The 20241-nt window shown below is 37.5% G+C and overlaps 2 protein-coding genes across 6 annotated transcripts; one reads left to right on the top strand and one right to left on the bottom strand.

Annotated features, from left to right (window-relative positions):
* The first annotated feature begins 308 nt into the window (after positions 1–308).
* On the top strand, positions 309–9909 carry LOC115688175 (protein FIP1-like). Of its 3 annotated transcripts, XM_056310649.1 has the most exons (15): positions 309–777; positions 974–1061; positions 1158–1266; positions 3392–3441; positions 3582–3648; positions 4353–4425; positions 5080–5135; positions 5373–5469; positions 5694–5790; positions 7207–7269; positions 7745–7804; positions 8616–8708; positions 9300–9362; positions 9490–9614; positions 9754–9909. In XM_056310649.1, exons 1-14 carry the CDS (start codon positions 722–724, stop codon positions 9583–9585), a joined length of 1068 nt encoding a protein of 355 aa, XP_056166624.1. In that variant the 5' UTR covers positions 309–721; the 3' UTR covers positions 9586–9614; positions 9754–9909. The 3 variants fall into 3 exon arrangements, with proteins under 3 accessions (XP_056166624.1, XP_030469803.1, XP_056166623.1); XM_030613943.2 differs by having other exon boundaries at positions 312–777; positions 5706–5790; positions 9490–9909; XM_056310648.1 differs by having other exon boundaries at positions 312–777; positions 9490–9909.
* A 1254-nt stretch (positions 9910–11163) lies between these two features.
* Positions 11164–16952, bottom strand: LOC115688199 (uncharacterized). Of its 3 annotated transcripts, none has more exons than XM_030613971.2 (15): positions 16633–16952; positions 16007–16258; positions 15576–15700; positions 15286–15502; positions 15082–15207; positions 14714–14970; positions 14110–14217; positions 13640–13781; positions 13394–13559; positions 12836–12993; positions 12348–12671; positions 12139–12213; positions 11834–11903; positions 11595–11752; positions 11164–11390 (listed from the first exon to the last, which is right to left on the bottom strand). In XM_030613971.2, the coding sequence occupies exons 1-15, from the start codon at positions 16897–16899 to the stop codon at positions 11244–11246; spliced, it is 2592 nt and encodes an 863-aa protein (XP_030469831.1). In that variant the 5' UTR covers positions 16900–16952; the 3' UTR covers positions 11164–11243. The 3 variants fall into 3 exon arrangements, with proteins under 3 accessions (XP_030469831.1, XP_056166437.1, XP_056166436.1); XM_056310461.1 differs by having other exon boundaries at positions 11370–11509; XM_056310462.1 differs by lacking the exon at positions 16633–16952 and having other exon boundaries at positions 15576–15668; positions 16007–16252.
* Between the last annotated feature and the right edge of the window lie 3289 nt (positions 16953–20241).

Genomic DNA, 20241 nt, shown 5'->3' with positions numbered 1-20241 from the left:
CATACCCGCACACGAAAGCGCAAGAAAAGGGGACCCGATCGACGGGACTAAAATCTTTCTAATCGTAAGTGTGGAGAAAGGTAAGTAGTTTGCAGGAATCGAAACAAAGCCCGGGAATCGAAATCGCATCAAACTAGAAACTGAAATCACACGAACGGATTGAACATTACATGACAACAAAGGTACATAGGAAATCAGACCGGGACTCGGTCTGATCGTGACGCGCTTGTCTTCATCGTTCCCGCAAGTCTGTCTTCGTTTTTGGTCTTCTCCTGGCATTACAGGAGATAGCTCCAGTTTTGATGGCGTTCGGCCTGCGAGCAAGATCATGGGCTTGACGAAGGACGATAGATTAAGTCAGGCCTGCAAGAAGGAAACGTATCATTGGGCCGTTTTCCAAAGCTTCAAGCTATGAAAGATGCCGAAAATGGCAGACAAAAACGGGCAAGAAAAGAAAATAACTCTCTCTCTCTCTCTCTCTCTGTCTCTCTCCCTTTCATTTGAGTGTCACGCTAGAAGAAAACGATCGGAAAGACTTTCATTTTCGCAGTCCCATCGCGCGAAATTTCTCGTCAGCTCGGATGCGAATTCGCAGCCCGTGCGAATGCGAATGAATTTCACTGCGCACCCACTCTTCTTCTCCTTCTCCTTCTCCTTCTTCTTTTGGAGATCATCGACGCGGCCCTCCGGGAGCGGGGTGGCGAGGATCTAGTCGACGAGGATGGCCACGGAGCGACACTCCTCGGCGGCGGCATCGTCCCCGGAAGACAACGCGCTGTGAGTATGGACGGCGAGCTGAAATTTTGGATTTTGTCTTCTGGGTTTCGATGGGTTGCTTCGGGTGACGGGTGACTTCGATTGACTCGGGAATTTGAGGGTCGATTAGCTAGTTTTGGCTTGAAATTGTTCCGAACCGGAACTTCTTTCTACCGAGAAAGCATTTAGTGTTGATGCGTGATTCTGGGTCTTGCAGGTTCCTGGATATACTGCACGAAGCGCCTTTGTTCGGTCACCGGAAGCGCACGCGGATTTACGGCAGCATTGCGTACTGTTTCTTGTTGGCAAGTACATTGCAGATGATTAAGCGAGAGTTGTGAAATGCGTGGATGTTCATGTGGTTTTGTTGCGAATTGGTCGCTGAATGTTTGTTTTTTTAGGTCGGTTATGCTGTTCTGGCTATTGCAGCCCCATGGATCTTCGAAGCTATAGATTCGCTGATCCCGCCTTTGCTTTGCAGTTGTAATGTCGCCTTAATGATAGTCACAGGTACTTGCATTGATCCTTACCCTTTGCGAAAAGAGAGTTTTTAATGTATTTTTGTGGGGTTCTAGCACTTACGCTGAACTTCCTGTTATTTTTCCTCTTTCTCCATGCAATAGTGTGACTAGATTCGGGTATATACACATGTTCTTTCCTGATGTATGCTTTTGTGAATGGTCTAGTGATTGTGGATAAGTATAGAGAAAAAGTGAGGGGAAGATGGAATTATCCAGGGTAGCCATGGAGTCTAAGTTATCTAATCTAAGTGGTCAAAGACAGTCTATGGAGTGCAATTCTAGTAAATAAAGCTGTTTGAACTGTAAGAATTGGAAATGAAGAAGCAAAGAATGGTCAATTCCGGTACAGTGGCTTCTCTTTACAAAAAGGTTGGAGATCCTAAGGATGAACTGGACAAACACATTTGATTTCTTTAGCATGCAGAATGCAACAGAAGTGTGCATATTAAAGATGATAAAACTGGAATTGAATTATGGGAGAGGTCCCCTTTTCTCATGACATGGAAGAAATTTTGTGTGGAATAGTTTGAGCAAGTGACATGAGGGCCTTGAAATGCTCTGGTAGGAACTTTGACTTGCTGATAGAAGAGTGGGAGAAGACCCGAGAATTAATGGGTGAAAACTTTTTGGAAGGACCTTGAATATCTGCAAGCTATTAAACGTATGACAAGAAAATGGGAGAATTCATATAGCTAAACACATCTAGCGAGAAATGTTTGATTGCTGTTATTATTATTTCAGGCAACAGTTGTAGTTGAATCAGCTAGTGGGGTCTTTTTCATAATAAGATTTGGTTTATGCCTTGAATATTATAGCTAGAGTATGATGTATCTCACTTTGCAGTTATGGAAAATAACTATAAATATGCTGGCCACAAAACATTTTCTGCCCACAGCCATTTGGAAGATTATTCTTACTGAATTTAAGATGATACAATACATTACAAGTGCTATATATTGATCCTGTACTTTCCCTGATTGGCATATGGAAAGTTGTTAGTGGTTAATCAAATTTCCTTTCTCCAAAAAACTAGAATCGAAGCCATGCACGACCAATTGAAATTTTACTTATTAATACCTTTTGTGTTTATATTTGTTTCAAAAGAAGAAAAAGAAATACATGAAGAACTTAAATTAACAGAACTACAAAATATCACGAGATATGCAAAAATCATTTTTATACTTGTGTATTATAGTGGAATTTGCTTTCGTGAATGAGATTGATAATTTTTATCCAATCTTAAAATTGCAATAACCACGTCAAGACTTTGATTTCACTTATATTAATCAATGATCATGCACACTTAATCAATTGAATGTTTATTCATGATGCACTGTTCTAAATACTACATAAGGTCAGATAAAATAATAATTTTAAGTCAAACGTGAGGATAAAAAATAAAGTGTAAATAAAAAAAAATGTGAATTTTGGAAGAAAATTAAAAATCACTAAAAGTCCTCAAGAGAGCATCAACCTTGTACTTATCTTCACTATTCCATCCATTTATTTATAATAAAAGATTGCAAACAAATAGTAGTTTTAGGGTTGGGCAAGAATGAATATGAATAAATATAGAGGAAAAAAAGTTTGTTTGGAGAAAATACAAAAGTCATCGAAAAACTCTCAAAAGGCCACATCATCTCATTACCATTCATCACCCAATCACTTTAAGATATAAAATTTCTGCTTATACAGTATAACAGAGTAGATCAAGCAAATGTTCTTTGACTTTGCTACATGAACCTGAAATTTGTTGGATTCAGAGGAGGGGGACATACTTTGGATGCCATCCTGTGCTAGTGCGCTGAGAGATATGTGTGTAAAGCCTGTAAATTTGATGATGTTGCAGCACTTGTTTGGACGTCACTTGGTAACTTCTGTGATATATGTTTCTAAAGTAGCAATACCATTTTGTGTTGCCAAAATACATTTCTAAATTCTGCATTTGCTTCTTGTGCTTATATACCACTTCCCAAACCTCTTTCTCCCTCCAAAATTGGCCCCATTATGCATTTTTTTCTTTGTTGGTGCTATTAGACAGCTCACATTTGTTTGCTATACAAAGATCTTGTTAAATGTTGATTCTTTTTTCATATAATGTGTCATTTATTCAGGAATCTTTCAACAGTATCTAGTCTACCAAGTGCAAAAAATACGACTGCAGGTAATCTGTGCTCCCATTTCTGCAACAATCTTATGGAGTGAAATAGGGAGGTGGCATTGCTATAATCATTTGCTGCCTTCTAATTAGATATGTGTGGTTTTGTAACTATTTGTTTACCGTAAGATTTCCTCTTTGGATAGGGTTACTACAGTTTCAGCCAGAAGTTGAAGCATATTGTCCGTCTACCTTTTGCATTCACAGCATATGGTATGTGGTTTCAATTTCTTGATTTTCTCATTTGGATAAATAAGATGATGCTTATTAATACCGGCGGCAACTTTTATGTTTTTCTCATTTATTAATCCATTTGTTTATGTTGACTACCATACATGATATAAATCATCATGGTCCTAAACTTTGAAAGCTTAATAGTTCCTCGTAATTTGAGTCTTCTTTAGTCCATGACTTACAGACAAATGAGATATCTGACACACTTGAAAATATTTCATATCTTTGCTCTTAAATTTCCCTGCATATAAGCAATCTCTTCTTTTCATTGTGACTTGTATGGTGGAATAAGAGGCTTCTCGATCTTTGTAAATGCATATGCAGAAGATTGGGAGCAATAGCTACATAGGAAAATATTCTTGGATATAACTCAAAGATAATTCTAATGTGGACATGGAGTAGTCTTTGTGGAAACATATTAGGTCTTCATGACTAGATAACTAGTATAACCATATAGTGCTGGTTTTGCTTGTTAGATATTGTAGTCGTGTGCCAATGCTATGGGCAAACGGTGGAGGTTTTCCTTAATTTATGAGTACCTTTTGTTATTTATGCCAGAGGAAATATTGTTATAATGTTCTATTATCTTTTCTATCAGAGGCAAAACTTAAGAGGGATTTGTATAAAAAAGTAAGTTGACTATGATGCTACTGCTACTGACTTGAGTTTCTTTTGGATGCTAGGAACCGCTGCTATGCTACTTGTCATTGTCTGGAATTCCTACGTCAGTTTTCTCTCCATACCTGTGATGCTGAGGTATGATACCCACCCACCTATATCAATGGTTCTTCTGGACGAATGGCATTGGTATGTATGTAGCGTATATAGCATGGAGAAGTTCTAGAATAGAAATTTTCTGTTGCAGATTATGCAAAATGGATGATTAACCTTAGTTTTATCTTTGTTTAATGAAAGCATAAGAGAAACCTATCAAGCAGAATGATATTTTACAAATCAAGAACCATGCATGTCATCTGAAATTATCCTTTTTTGTTTCCCGAGAACCGGTTGCTGAATGTTTACTTGGGTTTTAGATAACACAATGAAGTTCTTGAGGAGAGGTCAAACATTTGATGAGTCGAGGAATCTGTTTGTTAGACTTGCTCTATGTTCTTTTGCATGAAACTGATTGCTGAATGTTGCTTGGATTTACTGCTTTAGCTGACTTATTTTCCTTTCTTTATCAGTCTAACAACAGACTTTTTCCTCTTTTGCTTCTTATTCTTTTTGTTTGTTTGTGTTTGTTTTTTTTACCCCATTAATTTAGCTTCTAGATTTTTGTACCCTCTAGGATTGAGCGCATAAAATTTAACTCTGGTTTTAGTAGTCTCATTTTTGCGTAACTTTTTTGTGATCGAAAATTTTTGCTCATTTCTATGCGTAATAAATTCGTTTTTAATGAACATGCAGGATTATCATGGTCATAGAAGCGATATGTGCTGGGTCTTTTATGAGTGTATATATTGGTGAGTAGACATGCATCGTAATAAACGTCAAACTTCTAAGAACCTCTTGATATGCGCTTGTCTTGCATCAATACAGTCTGTTGTTGTACTTTAATTTTCTTCGTTGTGCCATGATCAAGATAGGAGCTCATGTGAGCATGTTTATATTGGGTATTCTTCTCTTGATATCGTGAGAGTTAAACAATTGTGTATCATTAATATATCATCTTCGAATTTTCTATTTGTTGGTGCATGCAGGATATGTCCACCGTTACAATACCTTAAATTCTCATCCTGATGTTTTAAAGTCACTGTACTCTCCACTTCAACAGTCAAGTCCTTTGGAAAGCGTAAGGTTGTTATTCTTTCTGAAGCCTGAAATTCGATAGGTCTACTTTTATTTCTTAAATCATGAGAGTCATGTGATATACCTCTTCTGGCCTTGCGATTTGGGTCCTTATAGTTCAATGTTGTTGGAGCAGTTTTGATGGGCTGAAAATATATTTTGATCTAACAGACAGTATTTCCACGAATACTGGTTGATGCTTTAATGGATTTCATGATACGTTGTTGTGATAATATGTGCTGCAGATACCATGATGGTGGACGGCTTTCTGATCAGCAAATGGCTTTATTGCAGTATCAACGTGAGAACCTCCATTTTCTAAGTGAGGAGGTTGGTGTTTCTCTTTTTTAAAACTTAATGGGTGTTTATGATTTTGGTTAGCACTTGTTGATCCTCGTGGCAAGATGTCTATGAGCTCTTTCTGTTTCAATTATTGGCAGATCACTTCTTAGAGTGTTCTATATATACTAGAAATTGCCAGTGGGATGCTGCAGAACTTAATGAAATTTCATTCATCTAATGACATTGGCGAAACATATATCAAATTTATTTATACTTGAAGAATCTAAATCTAGTACATTATGAAATGTCAAATATTTGTTGCCTGAGGATCAAACAAATTCAATCAACCGTATATGATTTAACCTTGCCGTAATTGACATTAAAGTATGGGTGGCCTTCCCATCCTTCGACATGAATACTAATTCAATATCAATATTTATTATATGAAAATTAAATTCTAGCAGAAGACAAAACAAAACCAGAAAAAAAATGACACGTGTGTTTTTAGTTAGTTTCATAACCAAATTAGTTCCCCATGCTAACCATCCGATGAATGTGTAACTTATCTTTGACATCGGCTGTGGACTTATAAAAATCCTATTTCTAAATTTAAAATATTTTTCTTTAAATTTTGACAGGAAAGATGATAAATAATTTTTTTCTTGAAAGATGATAATAAATGGCATTGTTTTGGTTCATCTATCCATAGGTAATAAGATGGAAACAACCAAGGAAATTGGAAAAATTTAAAAATCAAAGAAATATCAAGAAAGATAAATAATGAAAAAACGTAGAATAAAAAAAGCACTCATCAATAACATCCAAGCAATGCCTTTTCTTGATAAGATATAGCAGATGTAGAGTTATTCAAACTTGAATAGGTATCACAAAATTTCGAAAGAATTAACCGTTGAAAATGTTAACAATTATAAAATGAAAATCATAAAGCACACATGGGTAGATTAGTTAGGCAAGATAACAAAGTACAATGATATATTCAATGATAGGCTGGAAAAATAGAACAAAGTAAATTTGTCTGTAATTAACTTTGAAAAAAACAAACAGACGAAAACAAAGGAAAAAGCAAAATGATGGAAAAGATAGACTTTATCCTCACTCAGAGCAGTATAGTAAAAAAATGTCATTATTTGAATTGAAAGAAAAAAGACAATAAGAAAGAGGAAAGCAAAAAAAGAAAAGTAATGCTAAAAGAGAGTGTCGTCCGGATTCGATTCATGGACCTTGGGCCCACACAGAATGCCCATGCTCCACTCTACTGGGCTATCTCATACTACATCTTTTCTTGTTCAACTTTTGTGTGTATAATGAAATAGTGAGGCGATTTACAAATTACCATTTGACATGTGGAGATACGTGGTAGGCCCCCAGACCTTTCTCTCTTGATATGCCACTATACTGTTGTTAAAGATATCAAGATAACCGAACTGTAGGATTGTCCTGCAGGTTCTTCGACTGCAAGAATCCTTGAGCAAATATGAGCGATCCAATGACGGAAGCACTCCACAGGTAATATCTTTTGGCTCTCCTTCAGTTACATGATTGAAAACAGAGTGCGAAAGTTCTTGAGAAGGTTTACCAAGTCGAATATTAAGTCTAAAGAAAGTAACAAATTGATAATTATGATTATATGAATGTTGAGTGTGCTGTGTGCTTGTAGAGATGAAATTGTTCCATAAGAATAATTTCAATTCTATACTCTACCACTCTCTCTTACATAGCATATTCTGCGGGTGAGCCTGCCAATCTCAATGTGATTCATATGGAGCCGGATGATCAGCCTCCCTTCTTAGATAAGTTAGCCAATGTAGCTGAGGACGAAAACAATTTTTTATGTATGTTCCTGGATGTGAATGCATTTCAGACAACTGTATTAGAGTGATGGTTTAAGTTGTACGAGTATCTACTGAACACTGATATTCCTATAACCAAACGACCGTTAGTTGGTCATGAGCAATAATGATTTTTAGTGATTGCTTTTCAGGTTGATCTGGCCCACCTATTGGCAGCTCGTGATCAAGAGTTAAGGACGCTTTCAGCTGAGGTAATATGTCCTATCATTGGAGTATGATTTCTTTAATGTGAAAGTGCAGCCTAATTCAGGGTGTAGATGTGCAACCTGCTGCCATCATTTGCATTATTCTTAAGGCTAGGCCCAATCAAATTCAAGTTAGTGAATGGAACCTGGAAGACGAAAAACTTAATTGCTAAAATTAATGTCTTGATGTGATTTATATTAATGATCATGTGGAGGAAGCTGTTACAGGTTTCTCCACATGATTGCTTTATCACAAAAAGTAAGTTTGCGATGATATGGCTATAATCATTTTGTAAAAGAGGTATCACTGTAATAAACAAGGAAGTTAGATTCATGTATTCAATTTCTTGAAGCTGTGAGCCTATAAACGGATGAGACATCTAGGGGATACCTTACATCTTCGGATTTTTGTTTTCTGTTGTACTATTTTCGTCCCCCATATACATGTAAAAAATTCTCTTGATCAAACTCCTAGTTATTTCACAATTTAACTCAGTGATGTATACCATTGATCAATTTGTACTCTCAAACTATCATAATGATTTAAATTCTGATAATTCTATCAAATGCCTTGGTCTCTTTATGAAGTTTCAGTAGGTGTTTCATGATTGAAGACACTATCTTGGGTTGCATCTCCACCTTCATAACCTTTGCAATATCCCTCTTCCGCACTTCCTGACTCTGGCTTTATTTTTTTCATCCTTGCCCCTTGATATTATTTGTGCTTCCATGGTCAGTTGAATCCAAGATCATGATGGGCAATGTTGACATATTATATCTAGTATTCTGTTTGAGTGACATTTTTGGCATAATGTAGATGGATCAAATGCAATCAGAGCTTAGGCTTGCTCGGTCTTTGATAGCTGAGAGAGACTCTGAGATCCAGCGTGTTCGCACAACTAACAATCAGGTATGAAATATGGACTTATACTTTTATGGACTCTATAGCAATCACTCCAATTCTGTTTTAATATCAGAAACAAATGTGGAAACAGGATGAATCTTTTGACTTAATTGAGAAGGGTGAGATTAAAAAAAAAGGTAATAGTTGTTACCCCACAAAAAGAAGTTACTAGTGAAATTCAGTAAACTCCACATCCCCTCTCTAGGAATCAAAGAGAATTGTTCTCCTTTAACACGGATTTCCCTTAATTCTTTGTCTCACATGGTTGAGCTGGGGATGGACCTGCCTCATCTCATAGGAACTGTTTCGCCTACTTTTTAGCACATATCCCACTAGTTACAGTTAAAGTTCTGCTCTGTGAGGCCTTTACTAAGTAGATTATAGACTTGCCTTGTGAATTGAAAATCCTTCTAAGAAAATATAACCTCTTTCAAGTGTTTAATACTTGCTAGGCTGGTTAGGAAAGGAACTGTTGGAGTGGATGACACCTGGAATTTACTTTGCCAGTCCTTACACATTTGTCTTCTATACTACAGTTAGGTCGTTTTCTTTCGTGCTTGTGATGACATTTCACTACAATTAATTCTTGAACAACAGTATGTTGAAGAACATGAGAGGCTAAGAGCTATTATAGGAGAGTGGAGCACTCGGGCAGCGAAGGTACTGTTTTGTTTATTTTCTTCATCATGCTGATGGTTATAAATCAGCGATTATGTAGTGCATTGCACATTTTGTATCTGTCATTGATGAATTGTTTCTTCTAAGATGATGATTTGACTTTTTGAAGCTTGAACGAGCCTTGGATGAACAGCAAAAGAAGATAGCAACAAGCAGCGAGCCACATAGTTCAGCAGCTTCAAAAGAGCAGCAAGGACCCGGATAAGCTTTGCTGTCAAATTAAGGATGATACTTGTACAGTATCTGCTTAGTCATTGCTCAAATAGCTTCTAGATGTTAGAACATCTTGATTACGGTGTCACGGCCCTGAAGGCCTAATCATTGTTCAAGCAATATAGATAGAAAGGACTGACCATATCTGTTCACTTGTTAGGAGTGTGGACATGTGGAGGATAGGGAGGACTCACCATATCAATGTCCATTCACTGATCTTCAGGGAGTTAGAAGTTGGGACATGTAGAGGATGTAAAGTGTTCACGTTGAATCAAGCTATTGACAAATGCAGCCAAGCTCTCACCACGTTGTTATATCTGCCTCTTTCTTTAGACTCATTAGGGTTATTGGCACGCTCTAAAACTTCAAATCTTTCTATATGTAACGAGTTCATCGTTTCAATGACCCTGTATCAGCACTATCAATGATAGCGATCCATACTTTTCTTGTGTAAACGTATGTACCCGCCATGCGCTTAAATCAGCTCTCAGCATTGCCGTACTGGCAAGTGCAGGATCTACTTAGGGAATGGTAATAGAAAGGGCAGGCTAATAATACTCCCTGGAATTCCTTGAAGAGGATAGAGGCGACTAAATGCGTTGAATGCACATCAAAGGTGAAGATGTTTCAGGGTTCAGGTCATGATCGACTCTTTGAAGCTTAATTCGTCGAGAAAAAAGCTTAGAGAAGGTAATCGATTAGGGTTCAAGTGAGCATAATTAAAGTTGTTGATTCGGGTCCATTTTCACATGGTCTTCCTAGAAATATGCAGCCGTTCTCGGGCCTAATCAGGCTCTCAGGGCCATCTTATACTGAACCATCATTGGTGTGCTGGTTGGGCATGGACTTCTCCGCGCTTGAGTTCGAGCTGGGCCCGCGTTATCATCATCACCGTACATTCACTCGCACTCCATTGTCTCGTTTGAAGAAAATTATAGAAATTAAGAAGATAACGATTCAAAGGTAAATTTCCCAGGAAAAGAATGTTCTTCACTGAAAGCCATAACTCTACCACACTTTTTCTACAGCACATACTGCTATTATATTCTTTAACCCATTACCACGCTTTAGTTAGATTTACTCAGTTGAGACTAGAGTTAAGGCAGCAAAACGGTTGAGCATTCCTCCATTTGGCTCGTGACACTTATCTCTAAAGAAAATAATTCCTTCTGCTCTTTTTTCTCCACCTTGCTCTGTAGAAACGAAATTGGTTTTGCATTCCGATGGTTCACCAATATTATTAACCTTATCATCGTTCAGGCATATTAGCCAATCAATGAAAGAGAGCTCTAATGCCGATTAACAAGTACGAACAAGTTCGAACGGTGATACTTATAATAACGAAATGAGTGAAATCGTGATCCTTATAACTATGGAAAATATTTCCTTGCCCTCTAATTCTCTCTTGCCATGCGACTCGTTTCACAGTTGATTTGGGAAAGGCCAAAGGGACAAAGTGCTATTGCGACAGGGAAAGTAACACAACAACAATATTTGTGGAAATAAAATTATGTGACACTGGTTTTTTCGTCCCTTAATTTTACCACATGACAGACCAAGATAATATCAATTGAAGAAAAGAAAATTCACCAAAAACCTTGTATAATTCTACCATACAATAGAAAAGTACGTTCATCTCTGCCAAAACCATTACAATGGACTAACGTGAGTGGTTTCATTTAAAAAAAGACAACCAAAGACATCATTGAAGAAGTTGGAACCTCTCAATTCTTCACCTTTAAAGACAGATACCATATCATACTTGCAAGCTCTTGTACAGTCAGGACAGTAGGTCACCTACATAGCATGTGTGTCACAGAAGATTAGTGACAATGAGGACTTTGTATCGTCATGAGTGAACATAAATTGTATTGTCCGTCCTCTCATCTGTAGCGGATTTCATAATTCACTGCCAACTGCCGGGCAACCAGATAAAAAGTAGAAAGAAAAAGAAGCAGGCCTGAGATATTTACAAAAGAAAGACTCAATTTAGTTGCATACCTCTAACAACTTGGGTTTGAAAGAGCTATCAAGCATGACATCCGCTCCATATATGGCCCTAGACATTGGACTATGCATCTCAGGATGCACAAATGCAGCCGCCTCAAATACTGAACTGATCATCTTTTTTGCCCTCTCGTGCACGTCAAGCCACTTAACTGCGATTAAGAGAATCCAGTTAAAGTTGAGCACAAGAGAGGAACTTTCTTGTCAGGCAATGAAAGCCAAGACTTGACTACCTTTATGTTCCACTTCGAACTCCCTTACAAAATCAGGCGTGTTTTTGTGATTGATTCGTCCACGATAATTCTGAAAAATATAGAAACAATTAGAGAATCAGTGATTCTTTCTTACTCTATATCCCTAATTCATATTGACTCCCTACCAATAAAACCATCGATAACTCCTTTTTCATGAAAGAAAATTGCATAAAATCGAGCATTTCATCTAAATCCTGGGTTGAACTTTCTAAGCGTGCACAACAGCACACCACTGCCAAAAAACTAGGAAAATCATATAGAATAAGATGCTGCAGGAGACGCACCATTACTGTAAAGTGAGTTTCGTACTCAAAAAAGCTGTTCTTCTCCAAAGAGTATGCGTTGTTTGCCAACCTTACCTAAAATTTGAGACAATTTCAGAGCAAATAGTGAGAACTGTTCGATGCAGTGAGTATCTAGATGAGACAAGCCTTGGATTAAGAAAGTTTGATTGATGTAAATCCTATTAATAGACCAGGAAATGCAACCTTACCCAGAATACATCAGAAAGGAATATCTCCAAGGGGTTCATACTGCGGACAAGTACTATATAGCGAAGATCAAACTTTTTCTCTTGGAACAAAGCAGGATGCTCGATGTACTTCTGACATATTTTCGGACCAGTCTCCATGAGACGGATTATGGCTGATATGTTATCAGTGACCGTAGTGTCAATAGTCCGTGCCATGTTCCAAGGCTTTAAAATCCACAAATTGTTAAGCCCATCCTTTTTACGTATGTAATAGTCACCAATAAGTTGAGCCAACTGCACTTCCAAGTTATAAGTTGACTGTATCCAGTCAGGAGATCCATATGCCTGACGAATGTAGAAGGGAAAATAAATATCAGAGTTAAATTTTTGGTAACACCAACTAATTTTCAGCTTCAGGAAGAACCCATAAATTGCAGGATGATGGAGAAAATGAATAATATTCTAGAAACATAGCTGATGCAAACAGGAGAAACCTGAATCTTTCTGACCTTTTGAACTGTCTCAGCCAAATGATGTTTCATCACAACACAAGCCTCATAAGGGAACTGATTAATAATTTGGTCATCTGTTATTCCAGTGGCTTTCTTTGTATCTTCATCGATCTGCATACTCGTCCAGATGATATGTGCGTCCTTTGGGTCAGAGGCTGCGAATCAAAGAAAATATAAAAAATAATGAGACATAATGGTGAAAAAAGAATCGGCAAATGCTGCTACTTGTAACTCAGATCGAAAATGAGTTAACTAATCACTAAGCAATCAAATGCATTTCAAGAAAATGGAAACTCAGAGACCACAATCATGGGGAATATTAGCAACATGAAGCCTGCATCAAATAATCAGGAAACAAAATTGTCCTGCCATCTTGTTAGATAAGTGTCACCAACCTCCACTAATTCAACCAGACATATTGAGTTAATGTGAGCAATTAGTGAGAAATGACAGCTCCTCAAACAATAATAGTCACTACAACACAAGTCAAACTAAAAGACAGCAAGGAAAAATGATGGGGGCAAGTTTTAAAAGCAGTTTGAATCCAGTACATACTGAGGATGAACTCAGGCCGTTTAAGAAATTCTTCAACTTGAGGTATGTCAGTGTACACACGTAAAGGACCTCTGTCGCCTTCAATCAGGCTTTTAGTCACCGAAGACATTACAGATGGGGGAGTAAAACTTCTGGATTCCAATTCCTTACGGTGTTTCTCATATTCCTGGATGAACAAACAAGCATTAATGATAAATCTACAAGCAGCTATTTAAAATTGTAACTCAATAAATAACATGCTTGTACTTTAATAAAGTAATTTTCAGGTGCATGAAACCAAGCAGTAAGTCTGGCAGATCGCTGTTTGTCCTCTCCAATCCCATAAAGATAATCACGGGTGCACTCATCACCTTGCTGAACATTCTGGATTGGCCATAAGAGAGAATAGCTGGAAAAAATAGAGCAGACCCATTATAAAGATGACTCTGCCACTGTTTCACTATATAAAAAAAAGGGACATCTAAACTGACAATATAAAGGTTGGACGAACCTGGAACAATGATTGATGACAAAAAACACGAGTTTGTTTAGCTAGAGGAAAAAAACACAAGTTCCGTAACTTGTGAAATTACGGACAGAATGTGACAATAATTCAATCACGACATTCATTGGCCCAAAAAAGGAATCAAACATTGCATTCATGTATAGAAGACAAGGTTGTCCAGCAGAACGATGCCAAAAAAGGCAAAGTTGAAGAGGATATAGTTGTAGCTGACCTCACAGCTGATGCTAGGTTTCCCTCAGGCATGTAGAGAAATGGGGCCACCATGAAATTTGGCTCATCACTGTGCCTTAAAGCAGAGCCCAATTCATCCATCACATACCTATGCCATCAGAGAGATAGCACTGTCATTATATTACAACAAAAGATATCCTTGATGAAGTACTCCATAGGCAGATCCACATGCTATTCCATACTCATAGAATAGCAATTGGCAATACATAGAATAATAATGGGGTTCACAGAATAATATGGTTGGTCCTGTCAGCTATTGATATCTGCACAAAGTTCTTAGAGAGTTCAACGAATAAAAACAAAGCTGAAACAGATATGCCGTTTCAGATGGTCAAATGTCTTCAGGCAGTATTAAACGAACGGCATGACATTTCAAGTCAATAATCAATTAAAAGTGTACTGAAAGCGTGAACATTACAAAGATAAACAGGAAAGACATATGGACATGTCTCATTGTGACATACTAGGCATAGGAGGACATGTCCCATGGTGACGTACTAGGCATAGGAGGACCTTGACTTTATATATGTAAGCTAGTTCATTGTTCATGTAAAGAGCGGGTCATAAAAAAAAAACACACATACCATGCAGGAGTCTCATCGATCTTTTCCTCATCTGCAAGTCTATAAGTCATTAAATATTGCCACATTGCATTGACAACCCGATCCGCGAGGGGCTCCTCTGGTTTCCATTCCGGAAGACGTGGTTCAAGGATAGAGTCAATCACATGCTTCCCAGCTTCTAATATTTTGGTTGCAGAAACACAATTAAGGAACGAAAGCTTCGGGAGTGATTCCAGAATCACTATTGCGCTTTCACCGAAAGGTCCAGGAATATCCACCTACATAAATAATTAACCTCTACTGAAATATTAAAACTTTCAAACTCCATTCAGCTAGTTCCCTTGTGGTAAGTTCTGAGAAGGGTTAATCAACAAAAGCAAAATAATCACCTCAAGAGCATTTAAGGAAGGAAACTGCTTTAAGACTTCCAACAATTCACTAGCTGAATTCTCTCGAAGTGAATTTCCCCGAAGGTTCAGATATGAAAGAGATGGCATCATAGCAGGTGAAAATGCCTGCAGAAAGGGTAAAACGTATGAAAAATAATAACACGAATAAGTCACCAAGAACAGTAAGCTAATTGAGGCACGGACCTTATTAGCAAGATTGTGAATGCCTCTGTTAGAAATATCGAGAGACGTCACTTCATGCAACTTATGGTCACTTCCACAGTGCTGGCCTGGGTTATCCTTCCCATAGACTTCTCCACAAAATCCCAATGCCCATTCTCCAAAATTATGGGTAAAAGATGAATTAAGGATTTCAAGCCCGGGACAAGCCTGAAGAATTTTATCTGCCAGACAGCCATCACTGAAGGTAAAACCGTTCAACTTTCGCTCCTCTAAAAGCCTGCTCTAAGTTAATTGGGCGCAAATGCACATACCATTTCTCTACAACTGGATTATTGTTGAGCCACAGAGCTTTTAGATGCTTGAATTTGGTAACTTCCTGAAAAATGATATCTGCACTCTCGAGCCTGTTTCCACACAGGCTAAGAGCAAGTAAATCCTAACGCAAGAAAAAATGAGCATGTAAACCATAAATTCATCTCATCACAAAAAGCTCAAAGATGGTACCGGAGATAATCTCCAGAGCAAGTACGTTGTAAGGAAATGATGGTTGCTTGTGCATATAGTCCACGAAACTCGGTAATGTTAATTTTTAGTCTATAAATAACAAATGATAAGAGTTTTTCAACCATAGTTATGGAAGATGAGATTGTACAACATAATAATCATGCATGAACTAGTAATTCTCAAAGGTTCCAACTACACTAGTATAATTTAATTCAGGATGAAGGTAGTTAACACCAACCGGAAATTTAGCAGATAAATCGAGAGATAAGAGCGTGTCATCATCAATATCGAGCTCATCGAGCTCCAACCATCTGACAGTGTCCTTGTTCTCTTTTGCTTTACACAGTTCATGTTCCAGTATATCCTCAATGCACATGCTGCCAGTGTCCTCTATTGAAGTTCTCCCTTCAGCTTCTTCATCTACATTCAGATCGCCATCGACACACATTAAAACAGCCATCCTCTGAGCCAACCCCGGAACTTCCTGAAGCTGTAATAAATGCAACATCAAAGTTTTAGAGTAAGAAAACCCAGTGGGATTTACAATTTTACTATTCAAAAAAAGATGTTCATGGATTAACTTATTCTGCACATTATAGGCAAAAGGAACATATCACCCTAGGAAATAATTCTCTATTGTACACCAACACTATTACTATATACAAAGGAATGTCGCGAAATCATACCAACTCCAATTTTCAGAAATCTTATAAACCTTTCACGACACTCAACTTATATTCTCCAGTCACAATTCAACAGTCAAAACACTAGCTTTGCCATTACATACACTTAAAAAATCCGATGCCCATTTCCACCATTACAGAAAAGTAAACAGAACATGGGTCGAAACAGAAAATCAAGAACCTGCTTGTACGCATCGGAGAGCCGGAAAGTCCAAGCATGGTCGACAAGGAAGACGTCGGACTCTTTCCCCACGAAGCCCGAAGTGAGGACGAGCCTCCTCTGACGCCCATCCTCGCACGGCTCGATTTGGAAGCACGCGCCGCCGTCGAAGGTGTCGGTCGACAGCTTCTTGAAAAGCTGCTCGTGCAGCGGCCGTGGCAACCCGGAAGCTGTCAGCAGCAGGCCGTGAACTTTCACGAAGTCGTCGAAGGTCTCGATCTTCGACATTGCAGCGAGCTTCAGTTCCAGACCGTGCGTGCTAGCTGTTACGTTGCTTCAGTTTGCCGTTCCTCGGTCATTCGAGGTTTTTCCGAGGTTTATGCAGATGATTTGGGCCGATGGGCTCGGATCCAAATCTTCTGAACGTGGGCCTGGACAAATTATGAAGTGGATCCGCAAAACTACTGAATCCATCTGGTTGGCCTTGATTGATTTCAGCTGGTTTGCGACTCCCATCGTATGATCATATTTATGGAGATTGTACGAATGATTTTGTCTGATTATAAAAATGTTTCAACGTAATTATAAAGTGTCTTTTATGAAAATGGCGGCTTATATCACGTCCGAGCTTCTCTTCATTAACTTGGGCCGTGTACCTGCCATGTCAACTATCTGATATCCTCGAGACTCAGAAGTATCATTTTTGGTTTCGTCTTAAGGTTAGTTTCTTCATAATTTCATCTTCAATCCCAATTAATTATAAGAGAGAACGGTTAAAAACTCACTTATCCCACCACAAGTTCTCTCTCTCACCCATTAATTCAAGAGTTGGGAGGTGCTAGCGACACCCTATAGGCATTACTATGAGGTCCCACACGATCACGGAATGTTCAAATTCAGTTGTAATTACTTCCCACCGCCGACAAGTTGAAGATCTGAGATTGACGAGTTCGTCATCGTAACCCCCTTTAAGATGCTAGCATTGAACGTACTCATGTTCTCAATAACAATAGGTTATACCTTTATCACAGGGCCAATGGGAATTCAACCTTATTTTGAACGGACTTTATTCGTCATTTTTTCCTTTTATCGATTATGACTATATCACCTAAAATTTTATTTTCCAAAGAGAGCTTACAATAATTTATTTAATTATCTCTATACATTGCAAGGCAACTTCAAACAATCTTTGAACCTTAAATTTTTGTTCAAAATGACTAACTACTCAATAGATCTGTCAAATGGGTGGGTCGGATCATAAATGGTCTGACCCAAATTGACCCATTAACCCGTTTATGACTCATTTATGCGTAATGTAATATTGTTGATTCATACCCGACCCGACCTGACCCGACCCATACCCAATTAGACCCATATTGCTAAAATACTTCCATATTAACTAAATCTAGGAAAATTCATACTCAAACTGAAATGAGAGTGCGGAGTGAGCGAGCGAGCGAGCGCAAGATTGAGTGAGGGCGAGAGAAATGAGTTGAGTTCAAATCAGTTGTAAACTCATTTACGACCCATTTAACACCCATATTAGACTTATACCCATTTACTAAATATAACTAACCCATTTATGATCAATTACTAATATATATGTTAAGAAATGAATTTATGACCCATTTTGACAGGTCTACTGCTAAATAATGGAAAAAAATGCAATTTGAAAAGGCCAACACAAGTCCCATCGTACTCCATAAATCTCCGGTATATATATAATTTTGTTTATTCCCCTAAACAAGCAATTCATATTAGTTTTTTCTTCCCATTTTTATAACACATGTGTGCGCCCTTTTGCTAGTGTTTAAAAAGTGTATAATTTGCTTATGGTTAGCAAATATTATTCTTGTACTCTGACAACGATGTACTGAATGTTACAAGAATAGAAAAGAGGGAATAAGGGGAAAATTTGTTTATCTCCTCCAAGAAAACACCCGTGGGAGAAAAAATTACCAAGATGCGGCAAAATTGACACATTATCTTGACATTAGTCTTATAGCAAATTTAGAGTTGAGAAGAATAAAATCGATGATAATAGATCAAGATCATGGCCCTTTTCATACCTATTATGTGTCACATTTAGAACGGAGCGACTTTCTTCACACTTATATCACTCTCGACTAATCAAATACAGACATAATATTAACTAAGTCAATAATTACTCACACATTCACTGATTTTAAAAGGCATTTACTTAGGAGGATCGACATGAATTAAAACTCAACATAATATTTGGCATGCATGATTGGCAACTAATCCAACTCTTTATGAGTCATATATAAGATGACATAAGTTTCAACTTGATGAATCGTAAGCGCATAGGTCAACAAGGATAATTGAGAACTAATCAAAACTACCCATGATATGGGTTATGATCTTATTGCTTTAATTTTATTTGATTGATATTTTTTCAAAATGATAAGGTTTGGTGATAATTATAATCCAAACAGAACCATGGAAAACCATACTTGTCCAATGGAATTTTGAGTCGACTAGATTAAAGGGAAACTTTCTTAAAGAATGATAGTATCTCTGTATGCTTATTTTATTGGGTAGGATAAACTTATCAAGTCGTAATAATCTCTTTAGAATTAGTATAAAGAATAAAATGGTATTAGTGGAAATAGAAAGGAAATATTTTTAAAATCATTAAATTATCACTAACAATTACGCCAATTTATCAAAGTGGAGGTTATGGTCCTCAATCACTGGCCAAGCGAGGAAATTGGGTTGTCCACTGGTCCTCAATCGACATTCAACCAAGAGTGAAGTAAGCTTTCTTATTGGTCTTGCTTGCATTTTGGAATTGAGAAAAATGGACTCACTCATCTGTTGCGATTGCCGGAGTAGATCAAAACCATGGAATGGAGCGAGTTTCTTCACACTTACTACTTGTGGCTAATAAAATGTGAACCTAATATTAAATCGAATCAATCATTACTTGTATACATCACACTTCAATTAGAAAGCATTTAATTAGGAGGATCGACATGAATTAAAATTCACCAACTATTGGACATGGCATTATGGGCAACTAATCCAAAGTCATGATTAAGTTGACATATGGTCCAACATGATTATGTAAGCGCATATGTCGGCGACACTATTCTTATTCAGGTAATGAGTGATTTACAGGCTATAAATATGGATGATTTCCATCAAATTGATCATTCACAAAAGTAAAAGAAAAGTATTATTCAAGCAAAGTGATTAGAGATGTACCTCTGTTCGGGCAGTGATCTACCAGAAAATTTCTTTTGACAGCATTTTTTGCTTTGCTAATTTTCTGGTAAATCACTGATCCGATCAGAGTTCTTCACTTTTATCAACCTCAACATGGAAGTGTGAAAAGATGTTGTGTGATGTATTTCAGTAATTTGCAACTCGAGAGAATGCTAATCGAGTTTCTATTGATTTTCTTGTTGTTTCCCTAGGTTCTTCTATTTCTTGTTCATTCTCTTTTATTGTATTAAGCGATTTTTTCCTTTTTGTTCCTTCCCTTGTTGCAGGTAGAGGTGTCAAACATGTATGAGCCATGAGGATTGAAAAATTCACAAGCTATGCAAAACATCATTGTGGATTGATGAGATTATTGTATCAATTCTTATAGTAGAAGCTAAGTTC

This window comes from Syzygium oleosum, unplaced genomic scaffold, assembly GCF_021117445.2.
Source record: "Syzygium oleosum isolate NSW1041296 unplaced genomic scaffold, Sole_v2.1 Sole_v2.04, whole genome shotgun sequence".
Classification (NCBI taxonomy): domain Eukaryota; kingdom Viridiplantae; phylum Streptophyta; class Magnoliopsida; order Myrtales; family Myrtaceae; genus Syzygium; species Syzygium oleosum.
This window is presented reverse-complemented; position numbering and strand designations above follow the sequence as displayed.

Bases quoted from the DNA above. Each gene is read 5' to 3' on its own strand.
- LOC115688175 (XM_056310649.1), top strand. From the start codon at position 722: ATGGCCACGGAGCGACACTCCTCGGCGGCGGCATCGTCCCCGGAAGAC. The intron at 778-973 runs GTGAGTATGGAC...TGGGTCTTGCAG, and splicing joins TCCCCGGAAGACAACGCGCT to GTTCCTGGATATACTGCACG. The intron at 7,270-7,744 runs GTAATATCTTTT...ATTGCTTTTCAG, and splicing joins ATGACGGAAGCACTCCACAG to GTTGATCTGGCCCACCTATT.
- LOC115688199 (XM_030613971.2), bottom strand. From the start codon at position 16,899: ATGTCGAAGATCGAGACCTTCGACGACTTCGTGAAAGTTCACGGCCTG. The intron at 16,259-16,632 runs GTTCTTGATTTT...CATTTATTACAG, and splicing joins TCTCCGATGCGTACAAGCAG to CTTCAGGAAGTTCCGGGGTT. The intron at 15,503-15,575 runs GTATGTGCATTT...TTTTACCTTCAG, and splicing joins AATCCAGTTGTAGAGAAATG to TGATGGCTGTCTGGCAGATA.